Consider the following 18,484-nt stretch of genomic DNA (forward strand, 5'->3'; position numbering starts at 1 on the left):
AAAGGGCACAGCAGTTTCTCAGAAAATTAAACAGAATTACCATATGATCCAGTGATTGTGCCTCTGAGGTATATGCAAAAGAATTTAAAGCAGGTTCTCAAAGAGCTATTTGCTCACCCATGTTCATAGCAGCACTATTCACAGTAGCCAAAAGATGGAAACAACCCAAGTGTCCATCGGTGGATGAATAGCTAAGAAAAACGGGGTATATACATGCAATTGAATACTCTTTAGCCATAAAAAGTAAGAAAATTCTGACATGCTACAATATGGATGAGCCTTCAAAACTAAGGTTCTGTGGCTAAGTGAAATAAACCAGTCATAAAAAAAATACTGTCTTATATATTCCACTTATATGAGATGCTAAGAGTAGTCAAATTCATAGAGACAGAAAGCAGAATGGTGGTTGCCAGGAGTTAGGGGAGGAAGAAATTAGGGAATTGTTGCTTAAGGAATATACAGTTTCAGTTTTGCAAGATGAAAGAGTTCTGCAGACTGTGAATATGAACAATGTGAATGTACTTACCACTATGAACTGTGAACATAAAGGTGGTTAAGATGGTACATTTAATGTTATGTGTATTTTATCACAACTAAAAATAAAACAAGAAAGGAAAGAAAAGGAAGGAAGGAGGGGAAGGAGGGAAGAAGGAAGGAAGGAAGGAAGGAAGGAAGGAAGGAAGGAAGGAAGGAAGGAAGGAAGGAAGGAAGGAAGGAAGGAGGAAGGAGGAAGGAAGGAAGGAAGGAAGGAAGGAAGGAAGGAAGGAAGGAAGGAAGGAAGGAAGGAGGAAGGAGGAAGGAAGGAAGGAAGGAAGGAAGGAAGGAAGGAAGGAAGGAAGGAAGGAAGGAAGGAAGGAAGGAAGGAAGGAAGGATACACTAAGGCAATGGTTCTCAAACTTGAGCACACATCCGTCTTGCTATAACACAGAGTGCTGGGTCTGACTCCCAGCATTTCTGTTTTTCAAACAGGTTACCCAGGTGATGCTAACACTGCTAGTCCAAGGGCCACACTTTGAGAACCATTGCTCTAAGGATTTTATAAAGTGTATCTATTTCCTTTCAAAAGTAATGGCAATTGGCTAGAAATTTTGCAAGCAACCCATAGTGCCTTTGAGAAAATAGCCACATTCTCAATGAACTGTAATTTAATTATTGCTAAGCTTGTGCAATGTGTCAGAAATATTATTATGCCCTGTATATATACATTTTAATTGAATCCTCTCAAACTAAATTCATTTATTCAACAAATATACATGGGGACCCTGTGCTTGTCAGGGCACTGTGCTAGGTGCTCACTGATGAACAAAGCAGATATGTTCCTGGCAGAGGAGAAAGATGATTGATGGGTGAGCAAACAAATAACATTGTTAATAAATTGCCAACAGTACTGGGAAAGAAGAAGTGGAGTTGAGCTAGAGAAGACCTACCTTGGATAAAATGATCAAGAGAGAGCCCTGAGGAAGTGACATTTAAACTGAAACTAGGAATTTGATGATTAAGTTGCACAAGACCAGGGAAGAAAAGAGGGAGGCCCGGTGGCGGCAGCACAGTGCTGATGAAGAGGAGGGTGCAGGCTCCAGCCGTGCTGATGAAGAGGAGGGTGCAGGCTCCAGCTGTGCTGATGAAGAGGAGGTGCAGGCTCCAGCTGTGCTGATGAAGAGGAGGTGCAGACTCCAGCCGTGCTGATGAAGAGGAGGGTGCAGACTCCAGCCGTGCTGATGAAGAGGAGGGTGCAGACTCCAGCCGTGCTGATGAAGAGGAGGGTGCAGACTCCAGCCGTGCTGATGAAGAGGAGGGTGCAGGCTCCAGCTGTGCTGATGAAGAGGAGGGTGAGACTCCAGCTGTGCTGATGAAGAAGAGGGTGTAGGCTCCAGCTGTGCTGATGAAGAGGAGGATGCAGGCTCCAGCCATGCTGATGAAGAGGAGGGTGCAGGCTCCAGCCGTGCTGATGAAGAGGAGGCTGCAGGCTCCAGCTGTGCTGATGAGAGGAGGTGCAGGCTCCAGCTGTGCTGATGAAGAGGAGGGTGCAGGCTCCAGCCGTGCTGATGAAGAGGAGGGTGCGGGCTCCAGCCGTGCTGATTAAGAGGAGGGTGCGGGCTCCAGCCGTGCTGATGAAGAGGAGGGTGCGGGCTCCAGCCGTGCTGATGAAGAGGAGGGTGCGGGCTCCAGCCGTGCTGATGAAGAGGAGGGTGCGGGCTCCAGCCGTGCTGATGAACAGGAGGGTGCGGGCTCCAGCCGTGCTGATGAAGAGGAGGGTGCGGGCTCCAGCTGTGCTGATGAAGAGGAGGGTGCGGGCTCCAGCTGTTCTGATGAAGAGGAGGCTTCGGGCTCCAGCTGTGCTGATGAAGAGGAGGGTGCAGGCTCCAGCTGTGCTGATGAAGAGGAGGGTGCCGGCTCCAGCTGTGCTGATGAAGAGGAGGGTGCGGGCTCCACATGTGCTGATGAAGAGGAGGGTGCGGGCTCCACATGTGCTGATGAAGAGGAGGGTGCGGGCTCCAGCTGTGCTGATGAAGAGGAGGGTGCAGACTCCAGCCGTGCTGATGAAGAGGAGGGTGCAGACTCCAGCCATGCTGATGAAGAGGAGGGTGCAGACTCCAGCCGTGCTGATGAAGAGGAGGGTCCAGGCTCCACCCGTGCTGATGAAGAGGAGGGTTCAGGCACCAGCTGTGCTGATGAAGAGGAGGGTGCAGGCTCCAGCTGTGCTGATGAAGAGGAGGGTGCAGGCTCCAGCTGTGCTGATGAAGAGGAGGGTGCAGGCTCCAGCTGTGTGCTGCGGTGTTACTGACAGGCCTTGCAGGTGGATTTGCTGTGCAAAGGGAAGGGAAGGAAGAAATGAAGGAATCATCCCAGGTTTCCAGTTTGAAAAATTAGGTGAGATAGGGATTAGGGGAGCAAAATCATGAAGTCAAAATTCCTATCCTGAATATATATTAATAAAATGTGATGTTTTGTGAGATATCCAAGTGGAATTGTCAATAGTTCCGTTGGATGTTATGAATCCAGGACTCAAAAAATGGGTCTGGCTGGAGATATACTTTGAGGGGTCATCAGAATATGGAAAGTATTTTAAGCCCTTGGGCCAGGCAAATCGTCTAGGACAGGGGTCCTCAGCCGCATTGCAGACTCCCACGGCCGGCCAATTCCCTGCTGGCGGCTGTCTCTGCACTGCAGGATGTTTGGCAGCACCCCTGGCCTCTACCCACTAGACCTCAGCAGCACCTCCCCCAGTTGTGACAGCCAAAAATGTCTCCAGGCATTGCCAAATGTCCTCTGGAGAGGGGATGAGGACCAAATTGCCCCTGGTTGAGAACCACTGAGCTAGGGGGAGAGTATGGAAAGAGAAGACAAGGATGGGGTGAACTCTGAACAACGCTAACATTTAGAGATTTGGGAAAAGAGGAGGAAGAAACAAAGGAAATGGGAAATAGTGAACAACAAGATAATAGGGAAGAAAAAAACCCAGAATCGCCTGATGTCTCAGAAGCCAAAAGAGGTGAGTGTCAAGGAAGACAGATGGTCACCTGAACCTAATGCTGCCGAGAGCTCCTGTCAGATGGGACAGAAAAGGGTCTAGGGGTGTCCTGGGGAATCCGGGCCTTCTGGGGAGATGGCATCTTCACAGATATGTGCAGGCCCCTCTCCTCTCCCAACCTCAACTGCAATCTCCTCCAAGAGACAAGAAGTAGCCAAAGGCAAGTGTCTGAATTCTGCTGGTAGAGACTTAGAGATTGTTGGGAAAGAAACTACCATCTGTTCACATGAGGTTTCTATGTTCTTGGCCCCAGAGAGTGTAAGCAGGTGGCCCCTGTCATCTCTGTCCATGCTGATGGGAATTCAAGGACAGAGTCTTTGTTTTGTGCTTCTGTAGAGGGTTGACAACCTTGCTTCACTGTATGTTCACAGGCACACAGGCTGGTGTCCCTGTCACCACGCAGGACTGCACCATTTACAGTCCTACAGCAGCAGCAATGAGCACCACTGAACGGACGCGGGGAAGAGAGTGACACACCAGGGGACCCAGCGGCTGCAGAGAGGAGGGACAGCAGAACCCTCACAGAAGACACTTAACCACTTCGGCACAGCACTCACCGGCCCCAACACCGTGCCCACGGCCGGCACGCGCAGCCCGCACGGTAGTGTGCGCTGCGCATTGACGACAGATCCGTCTTGCTCTTGTGTGATGAGGAAGCTCTAAAGCACTGGAAGCTTGTTTTACTTTACGGGCAGCTTGTCATGTAAATCAGAATAGGTAACATAGACATATAAGTTTTCATTATGTTATTTTTAAATGTTCACAATTTTATTTTGCTAAATGAAAAATTAGAAAAGTCATATCATGGCTGTTGGCTAAAGTCGCTGCGCGTGTTCATCTGTGGCTATTGACTATAGCTGATGCTCGTACCGAAGTGGTTAATGAAGTAAAACCCTTGGGTAAGACAGACAGACTTCAACAAAAGTGGGAGCAGCTTAGGACAATTGAATATAGCACCAACAAGACACTGTGGATTGTTGTTTTTAAGCCAGAGTCTCATTCTGTTGCCTGGGCTAGAGTGCCGTGGCGTCAGCCTAGCTCACGGCAACCTCAAACTCCTGGGCTCAAGTGATCTTTCTGCCTCAGCCTCCTGGGTAGCTGGGACTATAGGCACACACCACCATGCCTGGCTAATTTTTTCTATATATTTTTAGTTGTCCCGCCAATTTCTTTCTATTTTTTTTTTTTTTAGTAGAGACGAGGTCTTGCACTAGCTCAGGCTGCTCTCGAACTCCTGAGCTCAAAAGATACACTTGCTTTGGCCTCCCAGAATGCTAGGGTTACAGGCATGAGCCACGGTGTCCAACTGACATTGTGGATTTTTAAAACCCATGATCCAGAATGAAACATTCAGTGGAGAAAGGAGAAGATGGATGCTGGTGAATTCCAAACAAGCTGTTTGGAAGATCAAGGGAGAGAAATATCTTGAAGAACAGAGCAAAAGTTCAAAGGAAGAGAAAATAGGAAGAAAATGATAGGACACTTGGAGTCAGAGCAAGGTGATATAACAAGAAACAGAAATGCCAATGGAAGTAAAATAAATGCAAGGATAGGCAATAATTCAATGCATAAAAGAAAATTACCTTAAAAGGAAAATTTGATTCCCTGGATTGAAGAGTTTTACTACGTTCTAGAAAGGTAGTTGAGAACTTTACCTGTCTTGAGAAAAGACCATAACTACAAGAATATAGAAAATACTTACAAGTCTAGGCAATGCAATCACATAAAAGGAAAAAAAGAATCAGAGTGGCACATAAACCAAAAGATTGAGAAAAACATGTACAGACAACCAACTTTGTGAAAAAATTACAACTTTCTTGCGTATGTCTATAACAAATTTAAGAATATCCACTGTTTCTGTTATTGCTACTTAAAAAACTATCTCAAAACTTAGTGACCTAAAAGGACAATTTATTATTGGTTGGGATCCTGTTGGTTAGCTGGTAGCTCTTTTACTAGTCCCATTCAGGTGGTGACATTTGCCTGGAGGGTCAGCTAGGAGCTGAGCTCAGCTGAGTCTCTGGGGTAGCTGGGATGGTGGAGCTTCTGTCTTCATGTGATTTTCATCATTAAGAAGGTGGTGGCAACATTCCAACATGCCCTAATGTGCAGGCACTGCTTGAGTCATGTGTGCTATGTCTCACTGGCCAAACCAAAGCACATGGTCAAACCTAGACTCAATTTGGGACATGACTACATAGGGGTATAAATGCCAAGTGGTGTGGGTTGATGAGGTCCGTTAGTGTAACAATCTATCACAACCACCAAAAGAATATAGATATAATGTGTAGCTTCCAAATCAGTAATGGAATAAGGGGAAGAAATACAGAAAACTGTGCCGCAGAAGGTAGGAAATGAGGAAAAAAAGAAGCAAAGATAAGGGATAGTAGCTAGAATCTCCAATCAAATGGTAGAAGTAAGCCCAAATACTTTGAAATATAAAAAGGGATTCAGCTGTCTCTGTGATATTTTATTTTTATTTTATTTTTAAAAAAATTAATTACAATAAAATATTTGAATGGTGGAGTGACAGATGTTTCTTATATTATTTTCTGTATTTTTAAAAATATTTTCTAAATATTTCTAAGTATCTCCTGGTTTAAAAATGTATATTGTTTAAAATAGAATTTAAAAAAAGCATACTTCACAAAGGAATTGTTTTTTAAATTTTATTAAAAAGTGAGGAGCAGACAACACAAAATGTTGGCAAGGAGACGGAGCAGCAGGCTCTGGCTCACTGTTGAAGGGAGTGCACGATGAAGAGAGCCCCGCAGTCTTACAAATCCAACCTACTTTCACCACAGGGCCCAGAAATTGCTCTCCTTGGTTTTCACCCAAATGAGCTCAGAACTTGCATCTACACACAAAACTGACACGGGTGCTTCTAGCAACTTTATTCGTCATTATTTAAACTTTAGAGCAACCAAGTCGTCCTTCAATAGGCAAATGGGAAAACAAACTGTGGAGACACACACGACACAAGGTCATTCCACGATGGACAAGAAGTCAGCCATCGGGCCACGGAGAGGAGACTCGGAGGAGCCACGCGCGCACGGCGCTCGGGGCCTAAGCCGCGTGGAAAGGCTGCAGCCGGCTTCCAGCTGGGTGACTGCCTCCGCCCATGCGCGCTGCTGTGACAAAGTACCCGAGACTGGGCAATTTATAAAGAACAGAAATTTATTATTCACAGTTCTGGAGGCTGGGAGTCGAGCCTCACAGGGCTGGCAGCTTCGGTGTGTGGTGAGGGCTGCTCCGCACTTCTATGATGGTGGGTGCCGCATCCTCCAGGGGCAGGGGTGCCGCGCCCTCCCGGGGGCGGGGTGCCGCGCCCTCCCGGGGGCGGGGGTGCCGGGTCCTAGCGAGGGCAGGGGTGCCGCGACCTCGCAGGGCGGACAGGATGGAAGGGGTCGATCCCATCCCTGAGGGCTCCACCTCCTCGTGATTGAGGAGGGCTCCGTCACCGCCTAAAGGCCACACCTCTTAATACTATCGCATTGGCTATTAAGTTTAAACACGTGAATTTTAGGGGCCACATCCCGATTATATCAATGTCATTCTGGAAAAGCTAAGAATATGTAAACATCTATAAAGATCAGTGGTTGCCAGGGGTTGATGGGGGAAAGGGATGAATAGGGCCCGGAGGATTTTCAGGGCTGTGAAACTGCCCTGTCAGATACTATAATGGCGGGTGCATGCCATGCATTTGTCCAAACTCGAAGAATGTACAACACCAAGAGTGAACCTAATGTAAACTGTGGACTTCAGTCAATAAAATCCGTCAGTAACAGATATATCACACTAATGCAAAAATTAACGATAGGGGAAACTGTGTGTGTGTGTTGGGGGACATATATGGAAACTATTTTTCAATTTTTCTGTAAACTACTCTATGAGATAAAGGTTATTAATTACAAAAAAGTGAGAAGTAAGAATAATAATTCCCTAAACTCCAAAGAATTATAAAAACATGATCCTTCTGAAAAACAAATGGGATAAAATAGGCTCAATGTTTCAAATAAAATACCATAAAACAATAGACGACAAGAAAAAGAAAGCTGCTGACAGAAGCCAGGAAAGAGTGAAAGAGAAGAACAAAATGAAGAAAGCAAATGAATTTTTTCAGGGATAAGGTAGACAGGATAAAGGAAATGATACACACAATAAAAACTGGAAAGCATCTAAGATTTAAAATTATCACAGAGAAAAGTATAGGTATGAAAGACAAAGGAGATATCATGTGATTATGAACAGTGCCGTCGTGTCACTTAATGACAGGGACATGTTCTGAGACACGTGTCATGGGCAATTTCATCCTGTGAGCATCATGGAGTGAACTTAACCCTAAATGGTACAGTCTGCCACACACCTAGGCTTTCCGGTTTAGCCTATTGCTCCTAGGCTACAAACTTGTACATCTTACGGTACTGAATACTGTAGGCAATTGTAGGGTAATGGTAAGTGTGTATGTGTCTAAACATAGGAAAGATATAGTAAAATTATGGTTTATAATCTTATGGGACCACTGTTGTATATATGGTCCTTTCGTTGACTAAAATGTTGTCATGTGGAATATGACAGTATTCTGGGAAAAAAATAGAACAAAACAAACAAAATAGAAAACAATAAAAATTTGAGTCAAAGTTTTGGACACGCATGTTTTGCAAATTTCTACCCTTAAATTCAAGCCTAAAGATGCCACAGAGGCAAGAGATCCCAGACTTCAGGGTCTGGGGAAAACATAAAAAAGCTTCCGGAAGGTAGAATGTTTTTGTGTTTCAGGGTAGGAGAGAAATGGCACCCTAAAGTAGAAGAGGGCTAGTTGCTACAACAGGAAATAGGTCAGGAAGTGGCTTCTTCCATGGTACCTGTCCCCATCACCGCCTCTGACAAATAAGTTACCATGTAGGCAAGCAGCACTTACAAATAATAGTACCCTGAGCTCCGGTACTTGCAGTTTTCCTTAGGTGGGTCATTCGAATCAGTAGGCAGGAGGCTATATATGTAATAGTCGAACCCCGCCACCACCACCCACTAAAAACATGGAGGAGTACATGCGAGGGCCTGGGAGTTTGTCCTCCTCAGCTACATAGTACCAGCTAAGTAGCTAAGAGCCCCCAGGAGTGTGAGCTCACTGAGAAAACTATACACAATTGAGACATGCAAACTAGTAGTCAAAACAATTAGAGATATGCATATAATATATACAGTGGTTACAATCAAGTACTCAATAGAGGTGTTAAATAGCTGAATGGATACAAAGAATGAATGAACAACATTCTATGCCAGCAGAGAGCATAACTGGTTTAATGAAACTATAAGTGGAAAAAAAATAAGCATTTTCTACCCAATTTCTTCATCAAGTATAAAAAGGCAACAGACAGACATTCTTAAGCAGGCAAGACTTCATCCATGAATGTTACTTCTCAAAACAACAATAATGAACAACAATAACTAAAAGTGAAGCTCTCAGATTTCCTGGCTCCCTTGAATCACATAAAAATATAACTAAACAGTGGAGAACTCATAGAATTGTGGTTAGTTATAGTTAAGAGTATAAATAATATCGATCATGATCAAGTATACCCTAGTTAATTTTTTAAAGTTAATTTTTAGAGGGGTGAGAGCAAGCATGTGTGCTAATTTACCCATTATTCAAAGCAAAGAGTGAGCAGAGACTGTCTTTAAGTAAAATATATCATTTTAAGAAATGACTCCAGATACATACATTATATTTTCTTAACTTTAGAAGTACCTTTTAGGAAACTATACTCCCAGGAATAAAGAAACATTTATAATCATTTTTTTTATTTTAAAATTGAAGTTATGTATAGTCAGCATATTTTAAAAACACGCACTGATAGGGAAGGGTCACTCATATCATGGCAGAACATTGCTATTTGATGCTCCCATTTGGAAAAAAGGGAAGAGGGGATGTGTACTTTTTCGCTTGTATTTGCATGTACGCTTTAGCAACAGTGGCTGCCTCTGGAGAGAGAGACTTGGGGTTTGGGATCAGAGAGAGTCGTACTCCATATTTCTTACAAATTTGACTTTTTTCATGATTTAAATTTTTTATCATTAAAGAAAACACTAAATAAAGATGAAATAACAAGTGAAAAATAGGAGTGTGTTTGGATGACAATGGGAACCATACCATAGAGAGGGAGGACATAGGTTGAGTACTGGGGACATGAGCAGGATGCATGGTAACCAGCACTCTCAGGACACACACCTGTAGAAGGGAAGAGGAGGTAGCAGGTGTGGGCAGAGGGAGAAGTCCAGTTGTGATACGGGCCCAGCATCCTTTGCCAACCCCGCAGGAAGCTCTGGCTCTCAGCCTGTCAGAGGCATCTGGAGTTGGGCTGGAAGGACCAGGCGCTATCGCCTCGCCAGCCATTGTCTGGGCGCCAGGGCGCGCCCTTCGACATTTGCGCTCCGCAGTGGAGGAGTGGGGGACAGCTGGAGGCTGTGTGCTGATAGCTGCTGGCAGCTGGGGCAGAAGTCTTTACTAACAGGATCCTGGTGACACATCCGTGTCCACCACAGGGAGACTGATGACTCAGGGCCAAGGAGATGGGGAGGTGCCCAGAGGCAAGACAGGCTGAGATGCGGAACACCAGTGGGGTCACTCTGGGTTGGGCCTAGCCTGCAGCTGCCACCACTGTGGCAAAGGGGAAGAAGGGTTTGAGGAGGTGGCTGTGGTGTGTAGGTTTGGTGGTACAAGGTGTGGACAATCCCCATCAGTGAGTATGTTCTCAAAGAAGCTTTGAGAAATGTTTTCTCTCGTTGGAGAGAAGGTTGAGAAATGCTTGTTTCAGAGATTGGGAAAGGGGCTTCCTGGAGACACTGAGGAGGGTTGCAGGCACTTTTATGTGTCCATAGGTATCTGTGGTGGGAAATGAACTGGGCCATCATCTCTGCCGCATGCGCGCGGGTCCTCCGTCAGCTCACCCGCGGGGCAGAGACGGCCGGACGCCTCGCAGTGCTGGGCGAGCATGGCGGAGGGAGAGGGGGCTGGAGGCATTTTCAGGAGAAAAGGACAAATGGAGGACCACCGAGGGACAGTGGTACTGAGGCTCAGAAAGGTTTTGCAATTTGACCAGATCAGGGAATCGGTGCAGCGATGTTGTGTCGTGTGCCAGGGCCGGGCAGGGCAGGCACCACAGCTTCCACCGGGCAGGGGGGGTCTAGTGAAAGGTCGACTAAAGGCACTGGACGGGAGAGGACACGCAGGGACAGCACGCGCCTCGGCTCTGGCCAGGGGAGCAGAACTGACCACCCGAGGCCTGAGGGGCGAGAGGCAGTCCTGTCAGCACGGGTGATGGCCCGGCGGTGTGCAGAGGACTTCCTGACAGGAGCCAGGACCTCCAGGGGAGGGAAGCAGCCAGCCCGCCGTGACCCTGCCAGGAGAGAGCTTGGGGCGCAGATCAGTCTCCCTCAGCCTCCCGCCGTGGCCTCCCCTGCCCCTTCTCCAGGAGGCAGGGAGCCTCCCAGCCCAGAGCGGGATGCAGCTGGAGGAAAGGCTTGGAATCAGCGCGCAGCCTCTCCTCTAATGACACAGGCCCGAGCCAGTGCAAGCCCCTACTCTTGTATGGGCGACATGAGGGCGACCAGCTCTCCTGCGTGGTCTGCGGAGGGTTCTCTAGGTGGCAGCGGCTACTGCGGCAGTGCTCCCAAACTGGGGCGGAGGGCCCAACTCGGGCTGGGGCGGGGGCACGTTCCCCAAGGCGCGGCCAGCGCTGGCTCTGGGAGGCGTCTGTCCTCTGGCGGAGCCCCCCGGCCGCTCTCCACAAAGGACTCTCTTCCCCGCCGTCTGCTCATCCGGGGCTGGGCAGACGCCCCTCTGGCCAGTGGCCCCGAGCGGAGCAGCGCCCCTGTGCCCTCGAGGGAAGAGGGTGTCCTGGCGTCCCGGACACCGGAAGGCTCCGCGGGGCGCCGGGAGGCACAACGGGAGTCACGGTGGAGGACAAGTCCCCTTCCCAGCGCGCTCCGCCCGGCAGCCGCGCGGCCCGGGCCGGAGCGCTCCCTGGCGGGCGGGCAGCGGAGTGGCTGCCGCGTGGACCGCGCTCCCCGCCGGCCGCAGGAGCAGCGCGCAGCGAGCTCGCAGCTGCCCGCCCCGAGGGCCGCCCCGCTGGCCGGGGGCGCGGGAGGAGGGCCCGGGTACCGGTGGCAGGAACTGGGGCTCTGGGCCACGGGTCAAGCAGCCCCAGGAAATGCCGGCTTCGCAGTCCCGCAGGGGGCCGCGGGGGCACCTGGCCCGGGGAGGCGGGGGTCGTAGGCGGAGGGGACGGGCGGCTCCAGCAGCTGCGCCCCCCCCCCCCAGCGTAGGATCGCAGAAACTTCAGGCGGAAAATACTGCAGGGTCTTTTGGCTCCAGGCCTGCACTTTACAGACGTGAAATTTTAGGGCCAGAGGCTGGCCCGGCTGGGGTCATTCAGAGGGTTGTTAGCAGAATCTTGGGGAGCTGGGAAAGGACAGGACCCTGAGGCGACCCTGCCCTTCCAGTAGGAGACGGGCTGTCTCCAAGATTAGAGCCCTGGGTGGGCACCCCATCAGGTAATCCCAAATAAACAAACACACCAAAATAAAACAGAAACCTGATGGGTGTGCTGGAATTGAATTCTCTCCTTTCTCCATTTTCCTAATGCAAAAGTTTTGAATGTCTATCAGAGGTGAACGCTTTCCCTAGGTTTGGGTCGTAGTTATCTGCGATGCAGGCTCCAAGCGCGGGGGAACCTGCAGTAAGGGCGGAGGCCGCCAGCTCTGTCCAGGCTTGACCCTCGGGTTCCCCATCTGAGAAATGGGCCGGTGACAGGCAAGCCGCTTGCCAAGGGCCGACCCAGAGCGACTGCCGCGCGTGGGGATTTAGGGACTCGGCCTGGGACTCCCCAGCGCAATGAGAGGACCAGCCAGGGGCGAAAGGGCCCAAGCGTCGGGTGGCCGCCCAGGCCCTCCGCTAGCGCAGCGCGGCTCCCAGCCCGCCGGGGGTGCCCAGGCCGGGACGACCGACCTTGGGCGGCGGAGGCCCTCGGCGTTGCCCGCACCGCGAACTCCGGGTGGTTCCTGGCAGTGGCGGCTGGCGACTTAGCTCAGGGCGCTCAGCTCAGCGTAGCACTCAGGGCAATTTCCGACGCCCACATCTCTTCCTCCACGCCCGCCTTCCTTCCCCTCATCCATCCCCGGAAAAAGGAAATGCTACATGTACCCGGCGGCCTCCATTGTCCTCGCTCTCTTACTCTGCTTTGTTAACCCTCAGGACAGGGACATTTTTAAAAATTCAGATCCCCAACGCCCTAGAAACACTGTAAGACTCACCCCCCCAGGCAGGCCTGCAGTCGGGCGGGGAGAGTGGAACACACACCCACCTAACGCGGACTGCCACCCAACAAACGAACTGGAGGCGCGCCCTTCCGAGACACGTTTCTGCCTCACATTTCAAAACAGTCGGGCTAGGGCTCAGAAATATATGTGTTCTCGTGTTTTAGAAGTTTAAAATAAATTGATAATAAATAAATTGATTAAATTAAAAATTAAGGGCGAATAAGTCCCTTCCAAGGAACAAACACAACATCCCAGCGAGAGAAGGGGAAAGCTGGAAAGAAGTCCTGTCCCTGAGAATATGAAAGGGGGAGGAAAATCCTCTACCTGAATTATTTCCCCTCAACAGTTTTATAGGAAAATGTCTGGGGCTCGAGGTAGTTACAAAGAGATCGCCCGCAGCACAGCCGGGCGCGCGCCCGTGGTGGCCGCTGGGTCGCCTGAACCCCCTGGTCACCGCCGCCACTCGCGCACGCTCTCGGGCTGGGAGTGTTAAAGTGAGACCGGCTTTCTCAGCTGGCTCCTCATGGAGGGGAACCCGACCCGGGGCGGGGGTGGCTGCCGGGACTCGGGACTCTCGGGGCATTTACACAGGAAGGGAGAGTGCTCGGTGCCGCTGCTGGCGCCCAGCCCGGGGCAGCGCGGAAGAGGGACCCGGGCTCAAGTCGGTTCCGCTGCGTCGACAGCGCAATGCAGCGCGGGCGGCGGATCCCGGAGAGTCACCTCGTGGGCGACACTCAGCCCCGGGGCCGCGCTGGGGTCCGAGTCGGAAGGACTCTGTCCCGGAACTGCGCGCAGCGGGCACTGGAGCCCGCGGCCCCCGCAGAAGCCGGGTCACAGGCATGGAAAACTTCCTGAACACGACCGGGATGAGCCTGAGGACACTGAGCTTCCTAACCCCTATCGCTGGGGCGGGAGTGGGGCCGAGCGCGGCACCCGGCCCGCGCCCTCGCAGCGAGCGCTTACAGTTCTTCGCCGGACGCGCTGACCCGCCCCGCCCCGGCGGGTCATCTTGCCCAAGAAAATAGGCGAGAGCGGCTTCGAGCGGACTTGGCTATTAAATAAGTGCAACGCAGTGATGGATTTGCTCCAAATTTATGTTTGAGTAAAAAAAAAAAAAAAAAAACCAGTGGCAAAAGGCAATACGTTATAATCGGTGTCACACGTCAGCAAACCAAACTGTCTCCTAAAAGAAGGCGCATGTTGGTTTTAATGTTTACTCAGGAAAAAGAGAAGGTAGAGAATTTTCTCAAACCTAATGTCTCCAACAAACTCATGTCCAGATAAAACTTCCTACACGTGACACACACACGCGCGCGCTTCAGCCAGAAAACTTTTTAGCAGACTTGATCTCCCTGTTAACATCTTCCTTCTCTCCTTCCAACTCCGCAACTCCCCCCGCCCCATCCCCCCCCACGCCTTTGGGAGGCCGGAGAAGAGTTTTCTTGAGGACGGCTTACACGGATTCCAAAAAACCGGCGGGCCAAGGGAAATCAACCCCTAGCAAGGAATAAGAAGGAAAGACAAGGGGGAAGTTGACAGCGATTTCCAAACATGCTTTCCACTCAGCCTTCCCGTGCCCGTCCCGGAAGGGCCCCTCTGTGAGTCCCGGGCCGGGGTGGGTTGGTTCGGGGGCCTAGCGCACCTCCGGCCCTGCCCTCCCTCCTCCAACCCGTCCCTACTTGGCAACACGAACACACCACGAGCCTGCCTGCGAAATATTTGGATGGGGACTCATGTCCCGACATCTGGGCAACTACATCTGGCTCCCGGGGAGCTAGGGCGGAAATGCGCGCGGGTGCAGGAGCGCACCGCTCGGTGGGGTCGGACCTCTCTCAGCTCTCGGCCCCTGCAGCATTCTTCCCACCATCTGCTCCTGTCACCACCCCTGGCTCCGCCCCGGTGAACCCGCCCCTTAACCCGCAGCCAATAGCGACACCCAGCCGCTTTGCACCGCCCCGAACCCTTTCCACACCCCCATGTCCCAGGAACTGGTTGGCTACGGAGCGCTCGGCGGAGCGCCTGTATTTGCATGGTACTTGGGGTTCCTGGTAGGTAGAGCAGCCTGTCACTCTGAAGCGCAGGCCCGCCCACTCCACCTCCGAGCCCGGCTCTCTTCCTGCGCAGTTCTCCTCCGCAGCCTCTGCGGGGACGTGCCGGGCTGCTCTCAAGGCTCAGTGCTTAGGGCTGCGAGGAGGCAGCCCCGGCGTGCGGCCGTACGCACCATCTAGAGTGGCCGGGGCGCGGGAGTGCACCGTCCCCTGGCCCTGAGCGGGACGTCGCGCCACAGGAGCAGCCCCTCAGCCAGCAGTTGCCGCCGCCCCGACTTTCCGTTCCAGTTGCAGCTCCTCCCGGGCAACATGTCAAGAGCCACCGCCGCTACAGCTGCCGCCGCCACCTGGGGAAGAGCAGCAGCGGCGGCCGCGGGCACGCGGGGGCAATAAACCGAGCCACCCGGGCGTCCAGCCGGCCGGGGGACCCTTTCCGCGCTCACTGCTCCGGCGGGACCCGCGCCATGTGCTGAGCCATGTCCCTGGCCGCGCCCGCGGGCAGCGCATGGGGCAGCGCCTGAGCGGCGGCCGATCCTGCCTCGATGTCCCCGGCAGGCTCCTGCCGCAGCCGCCGCCGTCCCCGCCGCCGGTGAGGAGGAAGCTCGCGCTGCTCTTCGCCATGCTCTGCGTCTGGCTCTACATGTTCCTGTACTCGTGCGCCGGCTCGTGCGCCGCCGCGCCCGGGCTGCTGCTGCTGGGCTCGGGACCCCGCGCCGCCCACGCCCCGCCAGCCCTGGCCAGTGCTCCGGACGGGACGCCCCCCCGGCTAACGTTCGGGGGGCCGGCCGCCACTCCGCTGGGTGCGGGCAAGGGAATGGCCAAGGGCGCAGAGAGTCAGGAGGAGCAGAGTCCTGAGGCGCCGGACTCCCCCAGCCCCATCTCCAGCTTTTTTAGTGGGTCTGGGAGCAAGCAGCTGCCGCAGGCCATCATCATCGGCGTGAAGAAGGGCGGCACGCGGGCGCTGCTGGAGTTTCTGCGCGTGCACCCCGACGTGCGAGCGGTGGGCGCTGAGCCCCACTTCTTCGACCGCAGCTACGACAAGGGCCTCGCCTGGTACCGGTGAGTTTCCCCGCCAGGGGCCGGGGCTCCAGCCGAGATCCACACCGTGAGCGAGGGGACGCATGGCATAAGATGGGAAAATGACAGGGGCACAGCTTCGGAACGGCCGGGCGGGAAGGGGCGGTGTGGGGCGGCGGCGCAGCGCATCCCGCGGGGCGCGGTCCGGGGAGTCAGCTCTGTTCTCCCCACGACACACAGAAACTTCTGGAGCGCTGGCGGCTCCGTGGTCTCCGGCGCCCTGTAATTAATCGGGCGACCTCGCCGCAGGAAAGCGGGGCAGAGACTAAGACCGCACTCGGCGAAACGAGCTGCCTTCTGACTATGGCGGCGTCCCGTGCGAGCCACGCTATTGCTCGTTTTTGCGAGCTTCCCCGCGGAGCCCGGGACGCTGGCAGGAGTGGTCTGCGCCTCTCCGCGCGGTCTCCTCGCTGGAGCAACTCTAGAGCCGCTCCCCAGATGGGCGGGGTGGGGCGGCGGCGTCCCGCGGAGGCCACAGAGTCTGTCCACTTTCCGTTCCGGCCGCCTGGCAGCCGGAACGCGGAGGGGGTCGGGCCCGCTTCGCTCGCGAGCCGCCCGGGCTGGGGAGGTGAGCTGGGCGGGTGGCCCGGAGCCCGCGCCTGGCGGCCGGGCGGGCGGCGCGCCGAGCGTGGAGCGGTGCTGGTCCCTGTCGGGCAGAGGCGCGCACTGCAGCGGCGGGAGCGGCGCGCGGCGGAGGCCCCACCGCGCCGCGCACTGCCCGGCCGGCCGTGCCGAGCAAGCGCGTGTCTCCGCCGGCCTGTACGCGTCGGGGCCGAAGAATTTTCGGGGACCAATGACTGAGAAATGAGGGCTTCGAGGCCGCGGCTTGTGGAAATTCTGTTCTCGTGTTGGGTTGCGGTCGGGTTCCAAAGGGACATTGGCCCCGGAGTTTAATCACGACCTCTGCCCACCGCTCTCCGCAGCTTCTGGGCTTTGCAGTGAGCCGTTGCCCGACTCGGGGCGAGGGCTGGAGTGCCGGGTGGTCCAGTGGTCCAGACTCTGGCCTCCGACCCCGGCACCGCCCCTGGCCCCAGCCAGCCAGACTCCCCAGAGTCCCCGGCACCCCTCCGGGCCCAGTGGCTGCAGAGAGGCTCGGGACTTCGGAAAACAAAAGAGGAAAGCGAGCCGAACCCCACTCCCTGTCCCCACCCCACTTTCAGGACCCGGATGGGATGAAGAGTGAAAGGGCTGACCCCACGGATCACAGCCGCCCCCTTCCCAGCCTCGCCCTCCCCTTTCCCCTTTGTCCTTAATGTTTCCATTATTGTCAGGGGTTGCCCAAGTCTCCGAGTTTACCCAGCCGTGACAGTCACCCTTCCCGGCGCCCGCGGGCCGTGTCCCGTTCCCGGGACACTGGTGGGGAAGAGCGGGGCCTGCAGTCTGGCGCCTGGACTCACGTCCCGGGCAGCCGCGTGGCCTCGGTGCTCTCGTCTGTGTAGTGGGAACACTGAGGTTCTGGAGCGGCTGCGGAGGCGAGCGCGCGGTGCAGGCAGTGCCTGGCGGGCACGTGGGCTCTCAGTGTTAGCTGCCGCGTCCCCGTATTGTTACTTCCACCAGCACCCCTCCCCCTCCGCCCGGGACGTTGGTTCCGGGCGGCAGGCTGTGACTAGCGCCCTTCCAGGTGGAACCCGCCAGAGCCCGGAGGCGGCCTGGGGTTTTCTGAGATCAGACGCACGCGGGCCGGGCTGGGAGGAGCTGGCAGGAAAAGATCTAAACTCTCAGTGTCAGGCGGTTTAGACGCACCCGGGGCAGGCTGCGGAAATCCCCACAGGAAGATTCCCACGACCTCCGAGGCGGCTGCCCGCGCCCCGCCACGTTCCCTCGACTGACTCCAGACGCTGACTACGGGACCGAGTCGCGCTGGACGCCCGGCCGGCCGCACAGGGGAGCGCCGGTGGCGCTGCGGGCCGGTGGCGCTGCGGGCGGGCAGCGCAGGGCGGCCGGACCCGGGGCCGCGGGAGGCGGAGGCGCGTGCCCGTCCCCGCCGTCCCCCTGAACTGCGGGGCTGCGCCGCCCAGACCCGGAGGCACAGGGCCCGCGGCGGCCGGAGGGGCAAACTGCAAATGCCGCAGCTGGCGCCGAACGCCGAGTTCTAGACTGCCCGGCAGCGCCCGGCGCGGCCGCACGGTTAGTGGATTTTTTTAAGGAAAAAAACTGTTTTAAATGCTTTCTGCTTAATAAACACTTTTAATCAATAGAGAATAATTAATGGAAGTCTGGGCAAAGGTATAGACTTAACAGTTATTTTGGAGGCGGCCTCTTAAGCCTGAAACAGACGCGCCGGGAGGAGACGCCTGCGCCCGACGCTCACCCGAACCCGCGCCCGAGCGCGCCTCGCCGCCGCCGGTCCCTCCGCCCGGCCTCGCCCGCCCGGCTGCGCGCTCGCCGGCCAATCGGAGGGGAGCACAAGTAATAATCAACAGAGCTGCGACTCAGAAGCGTGATTAAAACAAGTCCTCAAGACTAGAAAATACGAGAGAGGGGAGGCATTTTGAAGGCATTTGA

The 18,484-nt window shown here is 54.0% G+C and overlaps 1 protein-coding gene across 1 annotated transcript in view; it reads left to right on the forward strand.

Moving 5' to 3' along the window:
• Positions 1-14,948: 14,948 nt before the first annotated feature.
• Positions 14,949-18,484, forward strand: part of HS3ST3B1 (heparan sulfate-glucosamine 3-sulfotransferase 3B1) — a 41,600-nt gene continuing 38,064 nt past the window's right edge. Inside the window, exon 1 of the mRNA XM_012747965.3 lies at positions 14,949-15,961. Coding sequence (XP_012603419.2) covers positions 15,408-15,961 — 554 coding nt within the window. The 5' untranslated portion in view covers positions 14,949-15,407. The remainder of the gene's footprint in view (positions 15,962-18,484) is intronic.

Source organism: Microcebus murinus, chromosome 18 (assembly GCF_040939455.1).
Source record: "Microcebus murinus isolate Inina chromosome 18, M.murinus_Inina_mat1.0, whole genome shotgun sequence".
Lineage (NCBI taxonomy): Eukaryota > Metazoa > Chordata > Mammalia > Primates > Cheirogaleidae > Microcebus > Microcebus murinus.